The sequence below is a fragment of the Triticum urartu genome, chromosome 4A, assembly GCF_056163025.1.
Source record: "Triticum urartu cultivar PI428250 chromosome 4A, HENAU_Tu73, whole genome shotgun sequence".
Lineage (NCBI taxonomy): Eukaryota > Viridiplantae > Streptophyta > Magnoliopsida > Poales > Poaceae > Triticum > Triticum urartu.
Window position 1 is genome coordinate 246,114,167 of NC_141876.1, and position 25,804 is coordinate 246,139,970.

At 40.5% G+C, this 25,804-nt stretch overlaps 1 protein-coding gene and 1 long non-coding RNA gene across 2 annotated transcripts; one reads left to right on the forward strand and one right to left on the reverse strand.

The window, feature by feature from the left end:
- Nucleotides 1-19,878: 19,878 nt before the first annotated feature.
- Nucleotides 19,879-21,546, reverse strand: LOC147975505 (uncharacterized). The gene is made up of 2 exons (XM_087520458.1): nucleotides 20,721-21,546; nucleotides 19,879-20,369 (listed from the first exon to the last, which is right to left on the reverse strand). Exons 1-2 carry the CDS (start codon nucleotides 21,544-21,546, stop codon nucleotides 19,879-19,881), a joined length of 1,317 nt encoding a protein of 438 aa, XP_087376584.1.
- Nucleotides 21,547-22,167: 621 nt separating this feature from the next.
- On the forward strand, nucleotides 22,168-24,597 carry LOC125551625 (uncharacterized). The gene is made up of 3 exons (XR_007302954.2): nucleotides 22,168-22,594; nucleotides 22,949-24,107; nucleotides 24,183-24,597. It is a non-coding gene; the product is annotated as an uncharacterized LOC125551625 (long non-coding RNA).
- The last annotated feature ends 1,207 nt before the right edge of the window (nucleotides 24,598-25,804 follow it).

Genomic DNA, 25,804 nt, shown 5'->3' on the forward strand with positions numbered 1-25,804 from the left:
TTGAGCCCACGCGGCGGGGGAGGGGGGGTTAACTCAAAATAGTGGTAGCGCTGGTTGAAACAACCGCTATAGCTAACTTAGCTATAGCGCTTGTCCTAAACAAGCGCTACCGCTAACTGTTCCAATTTCTATTTTTTAATTCTAAAATACTTAGCTATTGCGCTGGGTGGTAAAGTAGCGCTACTGTTAATGGCACATAGTAGCAGCGCTGGTTCAGGATCCAGTGTTATAGCTAACTTAGCTATAGCACTGATTCACGATCTAGCGCTACTGCTAGCTGTTCCAATTATTATTATCATTATTATTATTATTATTATTATTATTATTATTATTATCATTACTATTATTATTATTATTATTTTCCTTTTGTTTTTTGTTTACTTCTATTTTTCTTTTGTACAGCTTTCTCCCTTTTCTTTTTAGTTTTCTTTACTTTTATTAGTTTCCTTTTCTTTTTCTTTTATCACTTCGTGAATATCACCGGAACCATGCATGTGGTGGTAACATATCAGTTGACCGATAACAGTTACTTAAGTGCGTACACAAAATAGATACATATATATAAATGTAGGTTTCTGATCAGCTACGTCGACGATGTTTCACATTGAGCTTCTTCCCTTTCTTGTTCGTTGCCGACTAATTGAACCCCTCCTTGTGACTTTTCCGGAGCCATGGAGTACGATCTTTCTTAGGTAATGTAGTATTGATTCTTCTTTTCATGTATGCTTCATCGTCATCGTCATCGTCATCGTCATCTTCCCCCATCAAGTTGCCGTACTGGTCGTAGTCTTCCTCGTTGGCGACTCCATCCATTCCGATGATGCTCCTTTTGGATCTCCTTGATAACCCACAAGTATAGGGGATCACAACAGTTTTCGAGGGTAGATTATTCAACCCAAATTTATTGATTCGACACAAGGGGAGCCGAAGAATATTATCAAGTATTAGCAGCTGAGTTGGCAATTCAACCACACCTAGAAAACTTAATATCTGCAGCAAAGTATTTAGTAGCAAAGTAATATGATAGTAGCAGAAACGGTAGCAAAAGTAACAATAGCAGTTTTGTAGTAATTGTAACAGTGGCAACAAAAAAGTAAATAAGCGAAGATCAATATGTGAAAAGCTCGTAGGCAATGGATCTGTGATGGATAATTATGTCGGATGCGATTCCTCATGCAACAGTTATAACATAGGGTGAAACAGAACTAGCTCCAGTTCATCAATGTAATGTAGGCATGTATTCCAAATATAGTCATACGTGCTTATGTAAAAGAACTTGCATGACATCTTTTGTCCTACCCTCCCGTGGCAGCGGGGTCCTATTGGAAACTAAGGGATATTAAGGCCTCCTTTTAATAGAGTACCAGAGCAAAGCATTAACACTTAGTGAATACATGAACTCCTCAAACTATGGTCATCACAGGTAAGTATCCCGATTATTGTCACTTCGGGGTCAACGGATCATAACACATAATAGGTGACTATAGACTTGCAAGATAGGATCAAGAACTCACATATATTCATGAAAACATAATAGGTTCAGATCTGAAATCATGGCACTTGGGCCCTAGCGACAAGCATTAAGCATAGCAAAGTCATGGCAACATCAATCTCAGAACATAATGGATACTAGGGATCAAACCCTAACAAAACTAACTCGATTACATGATAAATCTCATCCAACCCATCACCGTCCAGCAAGCCTATGATGGAATTACTCACGCATGGCGGTGAGCATCATGAAATTGGTGATGTAGGAAGGTTGATGATGACGATGGCGAAGGATTCCCCTCTCTGGAGCCCCGAACAGACTCCAGATCAGCCCTCCCGAGAGAGATTAGGGCTTGGCGGAGGCTCCGTATCGTAAAACACGATGAATCCTTCTCTCCGAATTGTTTCTCCCGGAACATGAATATATAGAGTTGGAGTTGAGGTCGGTGGAGCATCAAGGGGCCCACGAGGTAGGGGGCGCGCCCTAGGGGGTGGGCGCGCTCCCAACCCTTGTGGACAGGGAGTGGGCCCCCTTGCGTTGATTCTTTCACCAGTATTTTTTATATATTCCAAAAATATTCTCTGTTGATTTTCAGGTCATTATGAGAACTTTTATTTCTGCACAAAAATAACACGATGGCAATTCTGCTGAAAACAACGCCATTCCGGGTTGTTCCATTCAAATCATGAAAGTTGGAGTCCAAAACAAGGGCAAAAGTGTTTGGAAAAGTAGATACGTTGGAGACGTATCAACTCCCCCAAGCTTAAACCTTTTCTTGTCCTCAAGCAATTCCATTGACAAACTGAAAGTGATAAAGAAAAACTTTTACAAACTCTGTTTGCTCTTGTTGTTGTAAATATGTAAAGCCATCATTTAATTTTTCAGCAAAGATTATGAACTAACCATATTCAGAATAACATTTAGGTCTCATGTTTACTCATATCAATGGCATAATCAACTAGCGAGGAACAATAGTAAATCTCGGATGACAACACTTTCTCAAAACAATCATAATATGATATAACAAGATGGTATCTCGCTAGCCCTTTCTGAGGCCGCAAAACATAAATGCAGAGCACCTCTGAAGATCAAGGACTGACTGGAAATTGTAATTTATGGTAAAAGAGATCCAGTCATACTCAATGTAAACTAATAATAATACATGCAAATGACAGCGATGCTCTCCAACTAGTGCTTGTTAATAAGAGTGTGATGACTCAACATAAAAGTAAATAGATGGGCCCTTCACAGAGGGAAGCAGGGATTTGTAGAGGTGCCAGAGCTCGATTTTGAAACAGAGATGAATAATATTTTGAGTGGTATACTTTCATTGTTGACATAACAACCGAGAGATCTCAATATCTTCCATGCTACACACATTATAGGCGGTTCCCAAGCAGAATGGTAAAGTTTATACTCCCCCACCACCAACAAGCATCAATCCATGGCTTTCCCGAAACAACGGGTGCCTCCAACTAACAACATTCCCGGGGGAGTTTTGTTTGCAATTATTTTGATTTGATTTGAGCATGGGACTGGGCATCCCGGTGACCAGCCATTTTCTCGTGAGTGAGGAGCGGAGTCCACTCCTCTTGAGAATAACCCGCCTAGCATGGAAGATATAGACTGCCCTAGTTGATACATGAGCTATTCAAGTATACAAAACAGAATTTGATTTGAAGGTTTAGAGTTTGGCACATACAAATTTACTTGGAACGACAGGTAGATACCGCATATAGGAAGGTATGGTGGACTCATATGGAACAACTTTGGGGTTTATGGAATTGGATGCACAAGCAGTATTCCCGCTTAGTACAAGTGAAGGCTAGAAAGAGAGTGGGAAGCGACAATAGTCATGAACATGCATTAAAATTAATAAACACTGAATGCAAGCATGAATAGGATATAATTCACCATGAACATAAATATCATGGAGGCTATGTTGATTTTGTTTCAACTACATGCGTGAACATGTGCCAAGTCAAGCCACTCGAATCATTCAAAGGAGGATACCACCCTATCATACCACCTCACAACCATTTTAATAGCATGTTAGCACGCAAGGTAAACCATTATAAACTCCTAGCTACTTAAGCATGGCATGAGCAACTATAATAGGCTGAATCAGGAATGATGAACTAATCATATTTACAAAAATAAGATAGGTCGAGTTCATACTAGCTTTTCTCATCTCAATCAGTCCATCATATATCGTCATTATTGCCTTTCACTTGCACGACCGAACGGTGTGGATAATAATAATAGTGCATGTGCATTGTACTAAGCTGGAATCTGCAAGCATTTAATACAAGGGAGAAGACAAGGTAATATGGGCTCTTGGTTAGATCAACAACAATGCATATGAGAGCCACTCAACATTTTCATCATGGTCTTCTCCTCTCGACCCCCAAAGAAAAGAAAAGAAACAAAACTATTTACTCGGGAAAGCTCCCAACAAGCAAAAGAAGAACGAGAAATCTTTTAGGGTTTTCTTTTTAATTACTACTACTACAGGCATGGAAGGTAAACTAGCTACAAGCCACAACTAATTTTTTTGGTTTTTCTTAAGGTTTTTCGAACACAGAAGAAGAATGTTGGAAAAGAAAATAACTAGCATGGACAGTACAATGAAAAGTGTGAGCACCGTTAACTGGCATGAGTGTGTGAACATGAATGTAATGTCAGCGAGAAATACGTACTCCCCCAAGCTTAGGCTTTTGGCGTAAGTTTGTCTATGCCCATGGATCAAGGTGGTCCCTTCCAGTGTACTGAGGAGGGTCCTCGGGGTGCCACTAGTTGGCGATCTCCTCCGGATCCCACTGATAAACAGACTGCCGATAAGGGCTAGGAGATGGCTCTGGCTCTGGGGATCATGTTCACTCCCAATATGCATAAATGTCATCGGGCAAGACGATGTATGTGCCTGAATAAATGTTAAACAAAGAAGGTGCAGGGAGGGTAATAATCTGACTAGTCTTTTCACTGAATACTAGGTTATAAATGAGACTCTTCTCCTTATCCTCGCGAATAAAATCATGTGCTACCATACTTTTATAATATAAGAAAATAGGGGCAACAACTTTTCCTCTTTCTCATAGTGTCTAATAGGCATCTCAAAATATTTAGCAAGACGTGAAGCAAAGACACCTCCAAAGATGGGGCCCTTTGTACGGTACAGACTCAACCGTTTAGCAACCATAACACCTAAACTAAAAGTCCTGTCACGGAATAAAGCATGGCGCAAAATGGCGAGGTCAAGAGCACTGAGGCCCCCACTATTCCCACAACCAATTAAGCATCTACTAGAAAATATTGCAAAGTAACGTAAAACAGGAAAATGTATGCTAGTAGTTCTTGCTTCTGACACTTTCCTCGTTTCCCCGACAACAATCATATCAATAAACCCCTCCACATCATTATGATGTGTTTCCTCTATCCTGCCCTCAAAGGGCAACTTGCAAACCGCACAAAAATCATAAAGTGACATCTCCTTATACTCATCATATAAATAAAAATCCACCGAACGTGGCGATCTCCTAGCATGGAAATGAATTTTTTGCACAAAAATATTAGTGAGTAGGAGATACTGTTAGAGCTGGTCGTGGAGGAAGTCGGTGAGGCCTGCATTCTCAGCCAAAGAATAAAAGTCTTCATAAATCCCGGCTGCTCTCAAGAACTCATCACAAGGCCATTCGCACGGCCGAACCTCCGCAGCGCAAGGGAGATTATATTTGGGCTTCTTATTCTCTTCACTTTGCTTATCCTTCGAGCTTCGGCTCGAAGAGCCCCTCAAAAATCTCTTCATCAGTTTCTGAAAATTTCTGAAAATTTTAGTAACTTAAAATAAAAGTGAACCGAACTCAACAAAATTAATAGCAACTACTCCTACAAGTGCCTAGAGAGTATATCATGCATTAAAACTACTTGGGACCATATAAATTTGACATGCAAGCTCAAGAACAGGGTCACCTAAGCAGCAAAAGTTTGCAATAAATAAAGCACTAGAACAAAAACTAATTGGACCATTGGAGGAGTCACATACCGAAGAACAATCCCCCAAAGCAGTTTTGTGAATGGAGCTTTGAGCAAGGAGATCGAAAATGGCAACAAGATGAGCTAGAACTCGGGTTTGAGCTGGTGGGTGATTTTTTTCTGGAGGAAGAGGAAGTGTGTGGGTGCAAGAATAAGTGTAGGGGGGCCACGAGGGGCCCACGAGGCAGGTGGGTGCACCCTTCACCCTCGTGGCTAGGTGGTTGCCCCCTCAGGTGTGTTCTCGTTGCAAATAATTCATAAATATTCTACAAAAAATCATATTTCATTTTCAGGACATTTGGAGAACTTTTATTTTTGGGGTATTTTTTATTGCAATGATAATTCAGAAAATAGACAGAAAATACTATTTTTGCTTTATCAAAACTAAATAACAGAAAGTAAAAGGAGGGTACAGAGAGTTGTGCTTTCTGACTTCATCCATCTCATGCTCATCAAAAGGAATCCACTAGCAAGGTTGATCAAGTCTTGTTAACAAACTCTTTCCGAATAACATGATACCGGAGAAATTTCGAATAACACCAGGTTACCTCAATGGGGATATGCACGTCCCCAACAATAAGAATATCATATTTCTTCTTAGCATTAGGAAGAGGGAATTCAAAACTTCCAATAGTGATCGTTGAAGTTTTTCCAATAGAATTGATACTGTGGACTTGAGGTTGTTTCCTCGGAAAGTGTACCGTATGCTCATTGCCATTAACATGAAAAGTGACATTGCCTTTGTTGCAATCAATAACAGCCCCTGCAGTATTAAAAAGGGTCTACCAAGGATAATCGACATACTATCATCCTCGGGAATATCAAGAATAACAAAGTCCATTAAAATAGTAACGTTTGCAACCAAAACAGGCACATCCTCACAAATATCGACAGGTATAGCAGTTGATTTATCGGCCATTTGCAAAGATATTTCAATAGGTGTCAACTTATTCAATTCAAGTCTATGATATAAAGAGAAAGGCATAACACTAACACCGGCTCCAAGATCACATAAGGAAGTTTTAGCATAGTTTCTTTTAATGGAACATGGTATAGTTGGTACCCCTGGATCTCCAAGTTTCTTTGGTATTCCACCCTTAAAAGTATAATTAGCAAGCACGGTGGAGATTTCAGCTTCCAGTATCTTTCTTTTATTAGTAACAATATCTTTCATGTACTTAGTATAAGGGTTCATTTTAAGCATATCAGTCAAACACATACGCAAAAAGATAGGTCTAATCATTTCAACAAAGCGCTCAAAATCCTCATCATCCTTTTTCTTGGATGGTTTAGGAGGAAAAGGCATGGGTTTCTGAACCCATGGTTCTCTTTCTTTACCATGCTTCCTAGCAATGAAGTCTCTCTTATCATAACGTTGATTCTTTGATTGTGTGTTATCAAGATCAACAGCAGGTTCAATCTCTACATCATTGTCATTGCTAGGTTGAGCATCAACATGAACATCATTATCACTAGGTTCATGTTCATTACCAGATTGTGTTTTAGCATCAGAAATGGAAATATCATTGGGATTCTCAGGTGTGTCAACAACAGGTTCACTAGAAGCATGCAAAGTCCTATCATTTTTCCTTTTCTTCTTCTTAGAAGAACTAGGTGCATCAACATTAGTTCTCTGAGAATCTTGCTCCATTCTCTTAGGGTAGCCTTCAGGATACAGAGGTTCCTGAGTCATTTTACCCCCTCTAGTCATAACTCTAACAACATTATCATTTTTCTTATTGTTTAATTCATTGAGCAAATCATTCTGAGCTTTAAGCACTTGTTCTACTTGAGTTTACCATAGAAGCATGTTTACTAATAAGTTTAAGTTCACCTTTAACTCTAGACATATAATCACTCAAGTGTTTAATCATATAAGCATTATGTTTCAATTGTCTACCAACATAAGCATTGAAGTTTTCTTGTTTAACAATAAAATTATCAAACTCATCTAAGCATTGGCTAGAAGACTTATTATGAGGAATATCACCTTCATCAAATCTATAGAGAGAATTTAACTTTACTACCTGTGTTGGGTTATCAAGACCATGTATTTCTTCAATAGGTGGTAAACTCTTAACATCTTCAGCTTTAATACCCTTTTCTTTCATAGATTTCTTTGCCTCTTGCATATCTTCAGGACTGAGAAATAGAATACCCCTTTTCTTCGGAGTTGGCTTAGGAGTTGGTTCAGGAAGTGTTCAATCATTTTCATTACTCAACATATTATTCAATAGAAATTCAGCTTGACCAACAGTTCTTTCCCTGAAAACACAACGAGCACAACTATCCAGGTGGTCTCTGGAAGCATCAGTTAGTCCACTATAAAAGATATCAAGTATTTCATGTTTCTTGAGAGGATGATCAGGCAAAGCATTAAGTAATTGGAGAAGCCTCCCCCAAGCTTGTTGGAGACTCTCTTCTTCAATTTGCACAAAATTATATATTTCCCTTAAAGAAGCTTGTTTCTTATGAGCGGGGAAATATTTAGCAGAGAAGTAATAAATCATATCCTGGGGACTACGCGCACGACCAGGATCAAGAGAATTAAACCATGCTTTAGCATCACCCTTTAAAGAGAACGGAAATAACTTAAGGATAAAGTAATAGCGAGTTTTCTTATCATTAGTGAACAGGGTGGCTATGTCATTTAATTTAGTAAGATGTGCCACAATAGTTTCAGATTCATAGCCATAAAAAGGATAAGATTCAACCAAAGTAATTAACTCAGGATCGACAGAGAAATCATAATTCTTATCAGAAATACAGATAGGTGAAGTAGCAAAAGCAGGGTCATATTTCATTCAAGCATTCAAAGACTTTTCTTTCAGCTTAGCCAATAGTTTCTTAAGATCATATCTATCATTGCAGGCTAAGAAGTCTCTAGCAGTTTCTTCATCCATAACATAACCCTCAGGCACAACAGGCAATTCATATCTAGGGGAGAATCTTCATCATGACTTTCATCAATATTATCAGTTTCAATAATTTCATTCTCTCTAACACTAGCAAGTTGTTCATCAAGGAATTCACCTAGTGGCACAGTATTATCAAGCATAGAAGTAGTTTCGTCATAAGTATCATGCAAAGCAAAAGTGGCATCATCAATAATATGCGACATATCAGAATGAATAGCAGGAGTAGGCGTTGCAAGTTTACTCAAAACAGAAGGTGAATCAAGTGCAGAGCTAGATGGCAGTTCCTTACCTCCCCTCGTAGTTGAGGGAAAAATCTTTGTTCTTTTATCTTTCGAGTTCTTCATAGTGATCAGAAGATATAAATCCCAAGTAACTCAAAGAATAGAGCAATGCCCCCCGGCAACAGCGCCAGAAAATAGTCTTGATAACCCACAAGTATAGGGGATCGCAACAATTTCGAGGGTAGAGTATTCAACCCAAATTTATTGATTCGACACAAGGGGAGCCAAAGAATATTCTCAAGTATTAGCAGCTGAGTTATCAACCCAACCACACCTGGAAAACTTAATATCTGGAGCAAAGTATTTAGTAGCAAAGTAATATGATAGTAGCGGTAACGGTAGCAAAAGTAACAGTAGGTGTTTTGTAGTAATTGTAACAGTGGCAAAGGAAAAGTAAATAAGCGAAGATCAATATGTGAAAAGCTCATAGGTAATGGATCAGTGATGGATAATTATGTCGGATGTGATTCCTCATGCAATAGTTATAACATAGGGTGACACTGAACTAGCTCCAGTTCATCAATGTAATGTAGGCATGTATTCCGAATATAGTCATACGTGATTATGGAAAATAACTTGCATGACATCTTTTGTCCTACCCTCCCGTGGCAGCGGGGTCCTATTGGAAACTAAGGGATATTAAGGCCTCCTTTTAATAGAGTACCAGAGCAAAGCATTAACACTTAGTGAATACATGAACTCCTCAAACTACGGTCATCACAGGTAAGTATCCCAATTATTGTCACTTCGGGGTTAACGGATCATAACACATAATAGGTGACTATAGACTTGCAAGATAGGATCAAGAACTCACATTTATTCATGAAAACATAATAGGTTCAGATCTGAAATCATGGCACTCGGGCCCTAGTGACAAGCATTAAGCATAGCAAAGTCATAGCAACATCAATATGAGAACATAATGGATACTAGGGATAAAACCCTAACAAAACTAACTCAATTACATGATAAATCTCATCCAACCCATCACCATCCAGCAAGCCTATGATGGAATTACTCAAGCACAGAGGTGAGCATCATGAAATTGGTGATGGAGGAAGGTTGATGATGACGATGGTGACGGATTCCCCTCTCCGGAGCCCCGAACGGACTCCGAATCAGCCCTCCCGAGAGAGATTAGGGCTTGGCGGCGGATCTATATCGTAAAATGCGATGAATCCTTCTCTCTAATTTTTTTCTCTCCTCGAACGTGAATATATAGAGTTGGAGTTGAGGTCGGTGGAGCATCAGGGGGCCCATGAGGCAGAGGGTGCTACCTCTTGAGCACATCGTTGGTTTTCCCTTGAAGAGGAAAGGGTGATGCAGTAAAGCAGCGTAAGTATTTCCCTCGGTTTTTGAGAACCAAGGTATCAATCCAGTAGGAGACCACGCGCGAGTCACCTCGTACCTACACAAACAAGTAAGAGCCTTGCAACCAACGTGATAAAGGGGTTGTCAATCCCTTCATGGCCACTTGCAAGAGTGAGATCTGATATAGATAATAATAATAATAATAAGATAAATATTTTTGAAATTTTTGTGATATAGATTGAAATTAAATATTGCAAAATAAAATAGACTGGAAACTTGTATGATGGAGAATAGACCCGGGGGCCATAGGTTTCATTAGTGGCTTCTCTCAAGATAGCATAAGTATTACAGTGGGTGAACAAATTACTGTCAAGCAATTGATAGAAAAGTGAATAATTATGAGAATATCTAGGTATGATCATGTATATAGGCATCACGTCCGGGACAAGTAGACCGACTCTTGTCTGCATCTACTACTATCACTCCACACATCGACCGCTATTCAGCATGCATCTAGAGTATTAAGTTCATAAGAACAGAGTAACGCCTTAAGCAAGATGACATGATGTAGAGGGATAAACTCATGCAATATGATATAAACCCCATCTTTTTATCCTCGATGGCAACAATACAATACGTGTCGTTTCCCTTTCTGTCACTGGGATTGAGCACCGCAAGATTGAACCCAAAGCTAAGCACTTCTCCCATTGCAAGAAAGATCAATCTAGTAGGCAAAACCAAACTGATAATTCGAAGAGACATGCAAAGATAAACCAATCATACATAAAATAATTCAGAGAAGATTCAAATATTGTTCATAGATAGACTTGATCATAAACCCACAATTCATCGGATCTCAACAAACACACCGCAAAAGAAGATTACATCGAATAGATCTCCAAGAGAATCGAGGAGAACTTTGTATTGAGATCCAAAGAGGTAGAATAAGCCATCTAGCTACTAGCCATGGACCCGAAGGTCTGAGGTAAACTACTCACACATCATCGGAGGGGCCATGGAGTTGATGTAGAGGCCCTCCGTGATAAATGCCCCCTCCGGCGGAGCTCTGAAAAAGGCCCCAAGATGGGATCTCTTGGGTACAGAAGGTTGCGGTGCTGGAAATAGGGTTTCGTGGTGCTCCTGGATGTTTGCGGGGTATATGAATATATATAGGAGGAAGAAGTAGGTCGGTTGAGCAACGAGGGGCCCACGAGGGGGGAGGGCGCGCCCAGGGGGTAGACGCCCCTGCCTCGTGGACGCCTCGTTGATTGCTTGACGTCCACTCCAAGTCCTCTGGATCACGTTTGCTCCAAAAATTACGTTCCCGAAGGTTTCATTCTGTTTGGACTCCGTTTGATATTCCTTTTCTGCGAAACACTAAAATAGGCAAAAAACAGCAATTTGGGCTAGGCCTCCGGTTAATAGGTTAGTCCCAAAAATAATATAAAAGTGTAAAATGAAGCCCATTAACATCCAAAACAGATATTATAATAGCATGGAACAATCAAAAACTATAGATACATTGGAGACGTATCAGCATCCCCAAGCTTAATTCATGCTCATCCTCGAGTAGGTAAATGATAAAAATAGAATTTTTTGTGTGGAATGCTTTCTAGAATATTCTTAAATGTATTTTTCTCTATTGTGGCATGAATGTTCAGATCCGAAAGATTCAAGATAAGAGTTATTGTTGACATAAAAATAGTAATACTCCAAGTATGCTAATCAAGCAATTAGCTCTTATCAAAATACCATAGCCAAAGAAAACTTATCCCTACAAAGTCATATAGTTTGGCTAAGCTTCATTTTCGTCACACAAAATGCTCTCATCATGCACAACCCTGATGACAGGCCAAGCAATTGTTTCATACTTAGCCTTTTCAAACTCTTTCAACTTTTACGCAATATATGAGCGCGAGCCATGGACATAGCACTATGGGTGGAATAGAATATGATGATTGAGGTTGTGTGAGAAGACAAAAAGGGAGAAAGTCTCACATTGACGCGGCTAATCAATGGGCTATGGAGATGCCCACCAATTGATGTCAATGCAAGGAGTAGGGATTGCCATGCAATGGATGCACTAGAGCTAAATATATGAAAGCTCATCAAAGAAACTAAGTGGGTGTGCATCCAACTCGCCTGGTCACGAAGACCTAGGGCATTTGAGGAAGCCCATCATTGGAATATAAAAGCCAAGTTCTATAATGAAAAATTCCCACTAGTATATGAAAGTGACAAAATAAGGGACTCTCTATTATGAAGATCATGGTGCTACTTTGAAGCACAAGTGTGGAAAAAGGATAGTAACATTGTCCCTTCTCTCTTTTTCTCTCTTTTTCTCTCTTTTATTTTTTTATTTGGGCCTTCTTTCTTTTTTTGCCTCTTTTCTCTTATTTTTTTCGTCCAGAGTCTCATCCCGACTTGTGGGGGAATCATAGTCTCCATCATCCTTTCCTCACTGGGACAATGCTCTAATAATAATGATTATCACATATTTTCTTACAACTCAAGAATTACAACTCGATACTTAGAACAAAATATGACTCTATGTGAATGCCTCCGGTGGTGTACCGGGATTGCGATGAATCAAGAGTGACATGTATGAAAAAATTATGAACGGTGGCTTTGCCACAAATACGATGTCAACTACATGATCATGCAAAGCAATATGACAATGATGATGCGTGTCATAATAAATGGAATGGTGGAAAGTTTCATGGCAATATATCTCAGATTGGCTATGGAAATGGCATAATAGGTATGTATGGTGGCTGTTTTGAGGAAGATATAAGCAGGCTTATGTTTGATAGAGCGTATCATATCACGGGGTTTGGATGCACCGGTGAAGTTTGCACCAACTCTCAAGGTGAGAAAGGGCAATGCACGGTACCGAAGAGGCTAGCAATGATGGAAGGGTGAGAGTGCGTATAATCCATGGACTCAACATTAGTCATAAAGAACTCACATACTTGTTGCAAAAATCTACTTGTCATCAAAACCAAGCACTACACGCATGCTCCTAGGGGGATAGATTGGTAGGAAAAGACCATCGCTCGTCCCCGATCGCCACTCATAAGGAAAGCAATCAAAGAACACCCCATGCTTCAAATTTGTCACATAACGTTCACCATACGTGCATGCTACGGGACTTTCCAACTTCAACACAAGTATTCATCAATTTCACATTTACTTAACTAGCATACTTCTAATATTACCACCTTTATATCTCAAGACCATCTATCAAGCATCCAACTTCTCTTAGCATTTAAAATTTATAACCAAAGTGAATTACCATGCTGTTCTAAAGGACTCTCAAAATGATATAAGTGAAGCATGAGAGATCAATTATTTCTATAAAATAGAACCACCGCAGTGCTCTAAAAGATATAAGCAAAGCACTAGAGCAAAAACTATACAACTCAAAAGATATAAGTGAAGCTCATAGAGTATTGTAATAAATTCCAATTCATGTGTGTCTCTCCCAAAAGGTGTGTACAGCAAGGATTATTGTGGTAAACTAAAAAGCAAAGAATCAAATTATACAAGACGCTCCAAGCAAAACACATATCATGTGGTGAATAAAAATATAGCTCCAAGTAAAGTTACCGATGGACGAAGACGAAAGAGGGGATGCCTTCCGGGGCATCCCCAAGCTTAGGCTTTTGGTTGTCCTCGGATTTTACCTTGGGGTGCCTTGGGAATCCCCAATCTTAGGCTCTTTTCACTCCTTGTTCCATAATCCATCAAATCTTTACCCAAAACTTGAAAACTTCCCAACACAAAACTTAAAAGAAAATCTTCGTGTGCTCCGTTAGTAAAAGAAAGCAAACCACCACTTCAAGGTACTGTAATGAAATCATTGTTTATTTATATTGGTGTTAAACCTACTGTATTCCAACTTTTTTATGGTTCATAAACTCTATTACTAGCCATAGATTCATTAAAATAAGCAAACAACACACGAAAAACAGAATCTGTCAAAAACACAACAGTCTGTAGTAATCTGTAGGTTTCGAATACTTATGGAACCCCAAAAATTCTAAAATAAATTTCTGGACGTGAGTAATTTATCTATTAATCATATTCAAAAACAATTAACTAAATATAACTCTCCAATAAAAAATGTCAGCAATTCTCGTGAGCGCTAAAGTTTCTGTTTTTTACAGTAAGATCAAAAAGACTTTCCCCAAGTCTTCCCAATGGTTCTACTTGGCACAAACACTAATTAAACACAAAACACACAAACAAAACAGAGGCTAGATAAATTATTTATTACTAAATAGGAGCAAAAAGCAAGGAATAAAAATAAAATTGGGTTGCCTCCCAACAAGCGCTATCGTCTAACGCCCCTAGCTAGGCATAAAAGCGAGGATAGATCTAGGTATTGCCATCTTTGGTAGGCAATCCATAGGTGGCTCTCATAATAGATTCATATGGTAATTTAATTTTATTTCTAGGGAAGTGTTCCATGCCTTTCCTTAACATAAATTGGAATCTAATATTCCCTTCCTTCATATCAATAATTGCACCAATCGTTCTAAGGAAAGGTCTACCAAGAATAATAGGACATGAAGGATTGCAATCTATATAAAGAACAATGAAATCTACGGGCACATACTTCCTATTTGCAACAATAAGAACATCATTAATTTTTCCCATATGTTTCTTAATGGTGGAATCCGCAAGGTGCAAGTTTAAAGAACAATCATCAAATTGACGGAAACCTAGCAAATCACACAAAGCTTTTGGGATCGTGGAAACACTAGCACCCAAATCACACAAAGCATAGCATTCATGATCTTTAATTTTTATTTTAATTGTAGGTTCCCACTCATCATAAAGTTTTCTAAGGATAGAAACTTCCAACTCAAGTTTTTCTTCATAAGATTGCATCAAAGCATCAACGATATGTTTAGTAAAAGCTTTATTTTGACTATAAGCATGAGGAGAATTTAGCACAGATTACAACAAGGAAATACAATATATCAAAGAGGAATTATCATAATTAAATTCCTTGAAATCCAAGATAGTGGGTTCGTTGCTATCTAAAGTTTTGACCTCTCCAATCCCACTTTTATCAATCTTTGCATCAAGATCTAAAAACTACGAATCATTGGGACGCCTTCTAACTAAAGTTGACTCGTATCCAGTCCCATCATTATCAAGATTCATATTGCAAAACAAAGATTTAATAGGGGACACATCAATAACTTTTAGATCTTCATCCTTATTAACATGAAAACTAGAAGAACACGCTTTTATGAAGCAATCTTTATTACCACGCATCCTAGCGGTTCTTTCTTTGCACTCATCAATGGAAATTCTCATCGATTTGAGAGACTCATTGATATCATGCTTAAGTGGAATAGATCTAAGTTTCAAATAATCAACATCAAGAGAAATTCTATCCACGTTCCTAGCGAACTCATCAATCTTAAGCAATTTTTCTTCAATCAAAGCATTGGAACTCTTTGCCGAACTAATAAATTCTTTAATACTAGATTCAAAATCAGAGGGCATCTTATTATAATTTCCATAAGAATTTTTGTAGGAATTTCCATAATTATTAGAGGAATTACTAGGAAATGACTTAGAATTAAAATTACCTCTATACGCGTTGTTACCAAAATTGTTCCTACCAACAAAATTCACATCCATAGATTCATTATTATTAGAAATCAATGTAGACAAAGGCATATCATTAGGATCAGTAGGAGCAATCTTATTAGCAAACAATTTCAGAAGTTCATCCATCTTTTCACTCAAAACATTAATCTCTTCAATTGCATGCACCTTTTTACTAGTAGATCTTTCAGTGTGCCATTGAGAATAATTAACCATAATATTATCTAGGATTTTGGTAGCTTCTCATAAAGTGATTTCCATAAAAGTGCCTCCTGCGGCCGAATCTAAAAGATTTCTAGAAGCAAAGTTCAATCCGGCATAAAAATTGTGTATAATCATCCATAAATTCAAACCATGTGTAGGGCAAATACGTATCACTAATTTCATCCTCTCCCAAGATTGAGCAACATGATCATGATCAAGTTGCTTAAAATTCATAATATCGTCTCTAAGAGAGATGATCTTAGCAGGATGAAAACACTTATAGATAAAAGCATCTTTGCACTTATTCCATGAAGCAATACTATTTTTAGGCAAACATGAAAACCAAGCTTTAGCACAATCTCTAAGCGAAAATGGAAATAGCTTAAGTTAAACAATATCATTATCCAAATCTTTCTTCTTTTGCATATAACACAAATCAACAAAGTTGTTTAGATGGGTAGCGGCATCTTCACTAGGAAGGCCAGAAAACGGATCTTTCATGACAAGATTCAGCAAAGCAGTATTAATTTCACAAGATTTAGCATCGGTAAGAGGAGCAATCGGAGTGGTAATAAAATCATTATTGTTGGTATTGGCAAAGACACACAATTTAGTATTATCTTGAGCCATCGTGACAAGCAAGCAATCCAACACACAAGCAAACAAGAAACAGGCAAAAGAGGCAAACTGGAAAAGAGAAGGGGAACGGAAAAAGAGGGCGAATAAAACGGCAAGGGTGAAGTGGGGGAGAGGAAAACGAGAGGCAACTGGCAAATAATGTAATCTGAAGGGTAAGAGTTGTGATAGGTAATTGGTATGTCTTGACTTGGCGTAGATCTCCCTGGCAACGGCGCCAGAAATCCTTCTTGCTACCTCTTGAGCACTGCATTGGTTTTCCCTTGAAGAGGAAAGGGTGATGCAGTAAAGCAGCGTAAGTATTTCCCTCAGTTTTTGAGAACCAAGGTATCAATCCAGTAGGAGACCATGCGCGAGTCTCCTCGTACCTACACAAACAAATAAGAACCTTGCAACCAATGCGATAAAGGGGCTGTTAATCCCTTCACGGCCACTTGCAATAGTGAGATCTAAAAGAGATAATAATAATAAGATAATTTTTTTGGGTATTTTTATGATATAGATTGAAAGTAAAGATTGCAAAATAAAATAGATTGGAAATTTGTATGATGGAGAATAGACCTGGGGGCCATAGGTTTCAGTAGTGGCTTCTCTCAAGATAGCATAAGTATTACAATGGGTCAACAAATTACTGTCGAGCAATTGATAGAAAAGCGAATAATATGAGAATATCTAGGTATGATCATGTATATAGGCATCACGTCCGTGACAAGTAGACCGACTCCTGCTTGCATCTACTACTATTACTCCACACATCGACCGCTATCCAGCATGCAGCTAGAGTAATAAGTTCATAAGAACAGAGTAACACATTAAGCAAGATGACATGATGTAGAGGGATAAACTCATGCAATATGATATAAAACCCATCTTTTTATCCTCAATGACAACAATACAATACGTGTCGTTTCCCTTTTTGTCACTGGGATCGAGCACCGCAAGATTGAACCCAAAGCTAAGCACTTCTCCCATTGCAAGAAAGATCAATCTAGTAGGCCAAACCAAACTGATAATTCGAAGAGACTTGCAAAGATAAACCAATCATACATAAAATAATTCAGAGAAGATTCAAATATTGTTCATAGATAGACTTGATCATAAACCCACAATTCATCGGATCTCGACAAACACACCGCAAAAGAAGATTACATCGAATAGATCTCCAAGAGAATCGAGGAGAACTTTGTATTGAGATCCAAAGAGAGAGAGAAGAAGCCATCTAGCTACTAGCTATGGACCCGAAGGTCTGAGGTAAACTACTCACACATCATCCGAGGGGCCATGGAGTTGATGTAGAGGCCCTCCGTGATCAATGCCCCCTCCGACGGAGCTCCGGAAAAGGCCCCAAGATGGGATCTCTTGGGTGGAAATAGGGTTTCATGGTGCTCCTGGATGTTTGCGGGTATATGAATATATATATAGGAGGAAGAAGAAGGTCGGTGGAGCAACGAGGGGCCCACGAGGGGGGAGGGCGTGCCCCCTGCCTCGTGGCCGCCTCGTTGATTTCTTGACGTCCACTCCAAGTCCTCTGGATCACATTTGTTCCAAAAATCACGTTCCCAAAGGTTTCATTCTGTTTGGACTCTGTTTGATATTCCTTTTCTGCAAAACACTGAAATAGGCAAAAAAGCAGCAATATGGGCTGGGCCTCCGGTTAATAGGTTAGTCCCAAAAATAATATAAAAGTGTAAAATAAAGCCCATTAACATCCACAACAGATAATATAATAGCATGGAACAATCAAAAATTATAGATACGTTGGAGACGTATCAGGGGGGCGCGCCCCAGGGGGGGTGGGCGCGCTCTGCACCCTCGTGGACAGGGTGTGGGCCCCCTTGCATTGATTCTTTTGCCAGTATTTTTTATATATTCCAAAAATATTCTCCGTTGATTTTCAGGTCATTCCGAGAACTTTTATTTCTGCACAAAAATATCACCATGGCAATTCTGTTGAAAACAACGTCAGTCCGGGTTAGTTCCATTCAAATCATGCAAGTTAGAGTCCAAAAAAAGGGAGAAAGTGTTTGGAAAAGTAGATATGTTGGAGACATATCACTCCTCACGACAACACGGTTGGGATTGGCCTTTTCGGTTATGAAGAAGCATTGTGTCACGTTCTTAGTGTGTACCCATGGCTCATTTTTGGCGATGACGTTAACGTTCACGGGAGTGCTCTTCGCGTCGGGTATAGACATGGTGGTGAAATAATTGTTTTCTCTTACGACGTCCTTGGCCCATCTGACACGGAACATTGTCGCATCATGCATTCCAGCATAGTCAAGCTCCCAGATCTCTTCGACCCTTCCGTAGAATCTTTCAATTGTGTCGTTGGCATCGGTGACACATTGAATTGACACCCCGGAGTTCTGGTAATCACTGTCCATGTGTTTGGCCTCCGTGTACAACGTGTACCCATTGATATCGTTGGACTGATAGGTCGCGAGCTTGCGCACGGGGCCATGTGCTAAGGCGTGTATGAGCAATCCGTCCGAACTGCCCTCTTTCGGGGGATTTTCAAGAACTTGCTCTTTAAACCAATGCAAGAAAGTGGCGTTGTGCTCTATAGTAACTTCGTCGTCCGTATTGAGCATCCCATTATCACGACACTTCTTTGCGATGGTTTCTTTGTGTTGTGCCACATAATCATCTACCACATCTAGGTGTTGTGGCACTACTAAGTTAGCCCTGCCAAAGTCGTTCTGTCCATCCGAGTAGCCCATGTGCAATTCTCTCCCATCGTTGTTGTGACCATCTCCTTCGAGCTTCCCATCGTGTTCTTGACGGGCAAACCAACAACAGGGTCTCCGACGCTTATATAATTCTCGCAAAAGGAGACACACTCATGCATCAGATACCCCTAGACGATGCTCCCTTCGGGACGGGACATGTTACGAACGAATCCTTTGATGACCCCATTCATCCACTCGAACGGCATCATGTTGTGAAGGAATGTCGGTCCGAGGTCGATGATGTCATCCATGATGTGGACACACAGATGCACCATGACGTCATAGAACGCGGGCGGGAAGTACATCTCAAGCTCACATAGTATGACAACAATCTCTTCCTGTAGCCTTTGGAGCTGCTTCACACTTATGGACTATCGAGATATAAGGTCGAAGAAGTTGCAGAGACCAGTAAGCGTGTCATGGACGTGCTTCTCCATTATCCCTCTAATGGCAACCGGTAGTATCTGCGTCATCATCACGTGACAGTCATGAGACTTCATCCCGCTGATCCTTTTCTTCTTGGGGTCTAGAAATCTGCTTATCTTCCCACAGTAACCGGAACTGACTTTGATTCCCATAGGGCACTTGATGAATTGATCGATCTCCTTCACACTTAAGGTGAAGCAAGAAGGGGGAAATAATTCTCCTCATTCTTGTTGACTTTTCTGCCCCTTTCCCCCCTCCTCCATCTCTGTCTCCGTCCCCTCCATCAACTTTTTACAGTGGAGATCTTTCCTGATCTTCAATTCTTCCAAGTCTTTCCTTGCCTTCGTCCCATCCTTGGTCTTCTCCGGCATGTTCATCAGTGTGCCAAGAAAGCTCTTGAGGACATTCTTCGTGATATGCATTTGATCAAGGCAACGAGGCGTGTCGTGATTGGGCCAGAACTCCAAGTCCCAGAAAACATACCTCGTTTTCCATACCTTCAGCAGCTGCTCCGGCGCCTTTTTGATCTTTCCCGGCGCAGGGCATTGTTCCCAGTTTCTCAACAGCTCATTGATTTCGGCGCTGCTCCTCTTACATGGAGGTCCTCGAAGCTCAGCCAACCCATTGAATAGTTCTCCATGCTTTCTCCACGGGTCATCCTTCTCGATCCATCTATGATGTCCCATGTATATGATTTTCCCGGACCCGCCATCTTTCATTGAAGTAAGATGCTGAGACGTTGTATCATCCATGCACCTCGTAACCGAGATAGTCATGCGCCATCATCATCAGCGTGACTCTCATATGGAAATATTCTCCTTTGCTGGCGGCCCATGTCCATGCCGGTGTTTTCCATAACGTGTCTAGCTCCTCTTGCAGAAGCCCCATATATAGGTTAATACTATTTCCCGGTTGTTTCGGCCCTTGAATCAGCATGCTCATGTCTATGTACTTTGTCTTCATGCACTTCCATGGGGGAGGTTGTACATCCATACAAACACGGGCCATGTGCTCTGGTTCGTGTTCTGGTTTCCAAACGGATTCATGCCATCGGTACTCGCACCAAGCACGATGTTCCTTGGATCTTCTGCAGCAAATCCATATATGGCGTTGAATGCTCTCCACTGGCTACCATCTATGAGGTGTCTCAGCCTCGGATCATCTCCATCATCAGGTTTCTTCCTCTCCGTGTGCCAGCGCTTGAGCTTTGCTTCCTTAGGATCTACAAAATACCGCTGCAGTCGGGGAGTGATCGGAAAGTACCGTACAACTTTCTGAGGAGGTTTCTTTCTTGCCTTCTTGTATCGAGAAGCATTGCACACTGGACAGCTGGTTTTTTCCGCATGCTCACCCCGATAAATGACGCAACCGTCGATGCATGCGTGGTACCTAATGTGCGGCAAATCAAAAGGGCAAACGATTTTCTTGGCCTCCTCGACACTTGTAAGACACAGGTTCCCCGTGGGAAGAACTTTATTATGTAGATATTTCAAATGCTCATTGAGGCTTTTATCTGTCCATTTGTTTTTGGCCTTCGTCTTTAGAAGTTCGAGCATGAAACTCAAGCGGGTCACCTCAGGATCGCAACCGTCATACAATGGAGTCCTCGAGTCTACTTCAAGTTGCGCCAGCTTGGCCTCCTCTCTAGAAGCAGCTCTCTCGCTAGTCGCACTCTTGCGAAGGAGGTCTTGAACATGAGGGTCCTGCACGATTGCACTTACTAGCATCGAAGACTGCGGCGTGACCGCCGCCTCTACTCCGCCATGTCCGGACTCTTCTTCGTCGTGTCTGGAATCTTCTCCGATGCCGTCATTTCCGAACTCTTTCCCGCCGACATGTCCGGCGCCATCGTCTTCATGTCGATCGGTCATCTCTTCGTCTGGCCCCATGTCGTTATTCCCTGCCATGTGGACGTCCTCATCATCTTATTCACTTAGCCACTGAGTATAGCCATCCATAAAACCATTCATCAGCAGGTGCGCCTTCAAAGTGCCATGATCAAAAGGGTCCAAAAGGACTCCTTCCTAGCATCTTGCACACGAACATCTAATCCTAGTCCGATTATTGGCATACATGTCCATCACCGCGGATTGCATGTACCGCTCCACCTTCCATCCACTCGCCTTCATGACCGACTTCACGGTATAACAAGCAAAAGGGTTATTAAATAAATAATGCATGCTTCAAAGTCATATATATATATATATATATAAATTTGGCATGGCCTTGCCTAAAAATAGGACATATTGAGTTTGCTCAAAATTCACCGAAACAGAAATAAATCGACATTTCGGCAAAACATAAGCAACTTATATATATATATATATATATATATATATATATATATATCCCAAACGCACATATTCTCATTCACACACATATTTCCATTCTTGAAATGAATAACTTTTTACTCACCTATATATATAGCACTATTCTAATCTCAGGATCAGAATAGTTATTTGGATCACGATCGGCCATATAAGGGCCCGACAGTAGATCGTGAGGAACCCACCAGACCCCGATCGGTACAAGGGAAAAAACACCACCCACCCGCTCCCCACATCCCACTCCCCTCCCCTAACCTCTCCCGATCTCACCACTGCCTCCCTGCCCGCGCTGCCATTGGCTCACACCAGATCGCCTCGGCACAGCCGCCGCCCTCACCAGATCGCCCCGCCACAGCCGCCGCCCTCACCAGATCGCCCCGCCACCGCGGTCTCCCTCCTCGGTCGTGCCACCACCATAGTTTCCCTCCCCAAATCATGCCACAGCTGCCACCTCCGGCCTCCTCTGCACAACACCCCTGCTCCTTGACCTTCGTGCGCGGCATTGCGCCGTAACCGCCGCCGCCATCCAACCCCAAACGCCATCAACCTGGGCGCCCCCCTCCCGCTTGCTTCGACGCGGATCCGGTCAACCCCGCAACTCTCCCCTCCGGTGAGCATCCTCTTCTCCTTCTCTACCTCCGGCGTCCCACCCCTTCCCTCACCTCCTTCCGTGTCCGCGGCAGCACACAAAGCCGTTCAACCCCACTGCCTCGGGCCGTTCAACGATGCGGCACCAGGACATTCAACCCCACTTCCAGGATGCTCCGACGAGGCCGAGATCTTTCCTCTGTTCACCCAACTCTCTCAGGGAGGATTTGAACTTCTTTGAATTTGAAAGAAAATTGCTTGCAAATTTTTTTTCTGTATATTTGCTTTCTGAAAAATGCACTTGGATGTGATGGATGAAATTAGTTTGAGCATAGTTGAACTACAGTTTGTTTACAAAAAGTTGTGAAAATTGCAGGTTTGTTCGAAGCTGACGGCGCTCCATATGTGCAGCAACACCGCTGCCGCTACAGCTAATCAGCCACTGCTTGTCAGTACAGCTGCTGGCCCATGCATTACTCACTTAAAAAGTGATTCGTGGTGCCACCAAGAACCATACATCTGCATGTTCTTAGCACTTCTTTCTCTCTCTCTAATTAGTTCTTAGTGGAGGTAGTGCATCATCTGCCTTGTGTCAACTTGTTCAAACAGGTATTAATCTTGTGTACTAACCGATTTAATGGCCAAGTTTTTGTCTGGATGTGATGCTGCTAATCTAATATTTGAAAAGCTTTCCCATAAGATGAATGTGTGGGTGGGGATTCTCTGGCCGCACGACAACCACCAAACCCGCGTCGCAAGCCGCTGGGATCCTGCCTCCATGCAACCTTACTCCACATGTTATCGTGACCTTCCTCTACTTGCTGCCGTGACCAGCAGCGGCCATGACCCTCCAAGCGCCGGCGTAGCTACACTCCACCGCTGTCGGTGGGCCGCCAACCACCACCTCCTCATACAACCCGATAGCTCCCTCCACAAACTAGCGCCGCCTGCCCCCACTACATCTGCCACCTCCTGTAGTCTCTGCACAGCGGCGGCACCTTCCCATGTTGTATACCCGCATCCTCTACCTTCGTCTACAAGCGTCTCAATCCCCAGCAACACCCCTGTCTGTGCAGAATGCTTTTGTTCTTCAGTTTGGGAAGATTTGAACTTCTGAAGAAACTTTATTGAGAAACGACACCCACCATCTTGGCATTAATCAAATCCAGGTGAAAAAATGAAGTATTGCATCAACAGAAAAGCAGACTACAAAAAAGATATTATTTTGAATGTGAACCTGCGTGCATTATATAGAAATTATGGATGTTACTTCTGTGGTACTCATCTTACCATACACGTACAAACACATGTTACTCTTATAGTACTCATCTTCCCATACAGGTACAGAATAGATGCAGAGAAAATAGTATGTGAATACTGGTACAAACTCCATTTTGCATTATTCTTGCCGTAGATGACGGATTGTTTGCTTTCAAGACTTGAATCTTGGTTTTATTGAGAAGGTGGCTTGTCGGATGTTGTCGCCATGGATGACGACGGTGATCTCGTTCTCAATCGGAGAATGAAGAGACACTGTAAGGTGTTTGTTTTGTGGCTATATTTCCGTTGTTGGTGTGTTACGAATTTGATTGATGTTCCTTGGTTTGCAGGGAGAAGGGACGAGGATCATGTCCTCACCGTGCAGCATGGCGTCACCTCTTTGCTCCGGAGCGTCGGTCTTCTTGCTGGAGAGCATTCAGTGTCGGATTTCCTACTATGTATCGTCCTTCTTTCATTTGTGGTCCATTGTTTTCTATTGTTGGTTTACAGGTTTGGAAGGCAGCCATGCTGCTAACCTGACTTTGTGTTGCACAAGAGCTTCACGTCGTCTGAATGCGACGGTGTTACTGCCATGGAGATCGGTGTTGGGATAGGTGATGGCTCGTTATGAAATTTAGTGAATGAGAAAATTGACTTATTGTTGTGCTTGTACAACTGTGTAATTTTTTTGATTTTTTATTTGTTTTTGTGAAGGTCAAAATGTTGTGTCCGAGAAGTTCAAGTATGTTAGTTTATACTGTATTATTGAGAAGCTCCAACTAGTTGTAGGAGTGCATTGAGAAACAGAGTGAAAATATCTACAATAATGTAAGTTCGGGAGGATTAAAAAGGAAAAGGAAGAAAGAAAAAGCTCACACTTTTGTCATTGATATTTACAGTGACAAATAAGTAACAAGTTCATGTTTGTCAACCATTGAAGTTCATGTATATGGTAGTTGATGATTGTTGTGTGCACTTAGGGGAGCACAAAAAAATGCGACTGGCCAAGGTCCGTGGATGTTGAACTTTCGTGCAGTGAGTGGCGTGTGTCTCAAAAACAAATTGTGTTCACAAAAACAAAAACAAAAACAAAAAAAGATACAAAAAAGAGACAAACCCAAGTATTTTCGTAGGGAAAATAATGACAAGTTCAAATTGTTCAAATATGGAAGCTCAAAAATGTTAAAAATAAATCCAAAAATTTCTAGTACTCTCCTCCCACCTATTTTGTCTCGATATAAAAATATAGACCCTCTCTCTTGAAAACAAAAAAAACTAAGGAATTTCACACACAAACTTATATGAAAGACCTAGATATGCATGAAAAAGAAATAAAATCGTAAGTGTTCAACTTAAAAATAAACTCATGAAATTCATTATCGGGACAAACACATTGGTTTTATTGTCCACATTTATAAAATAAATAATACATAGTAAAAATGTTGAGAAGTTCAAATTAAATTAATGGGGTAGTTCGATGTTTAAAACATCTCAAAATTGTTTTGTTACTAAATAACAAAAAGTGAGAAGTTCAAACAAAAAATAGAGCAAATTAAAATTTATAAAAAGGGATTTTCACTGTTTGTAAATAAAAAACTCTAGAGTTCAAATTTAAATTACAGACCGGTTCAATATTTATTAGAAAAATAGAATGTTTCCGTTACTAAAAGAAATTATCCAAGAAATATAAAATACAAAAATAGAGTAGTTCAACATTTATTAAAACTTAGATTTCCTTGTTACCAAAGAAATAAAATCGAGAAGTTCAAATTAAAATTAATAAAAGTATGAACTTCAATTTTTAAAAGATGTTTGATGCTTATTTAAAAACACTTTTTCCTAATAATAAAACTTAGAAGTTCAAATTAAAATAATAGAGAAGTTCAAAGTTTATAAAAAACTAAAATAAAATCTCATTACGAAAGAATAAAATAAAGAAGTTCAAAAAAAGGAAGAACTAAAAAATGTTTAA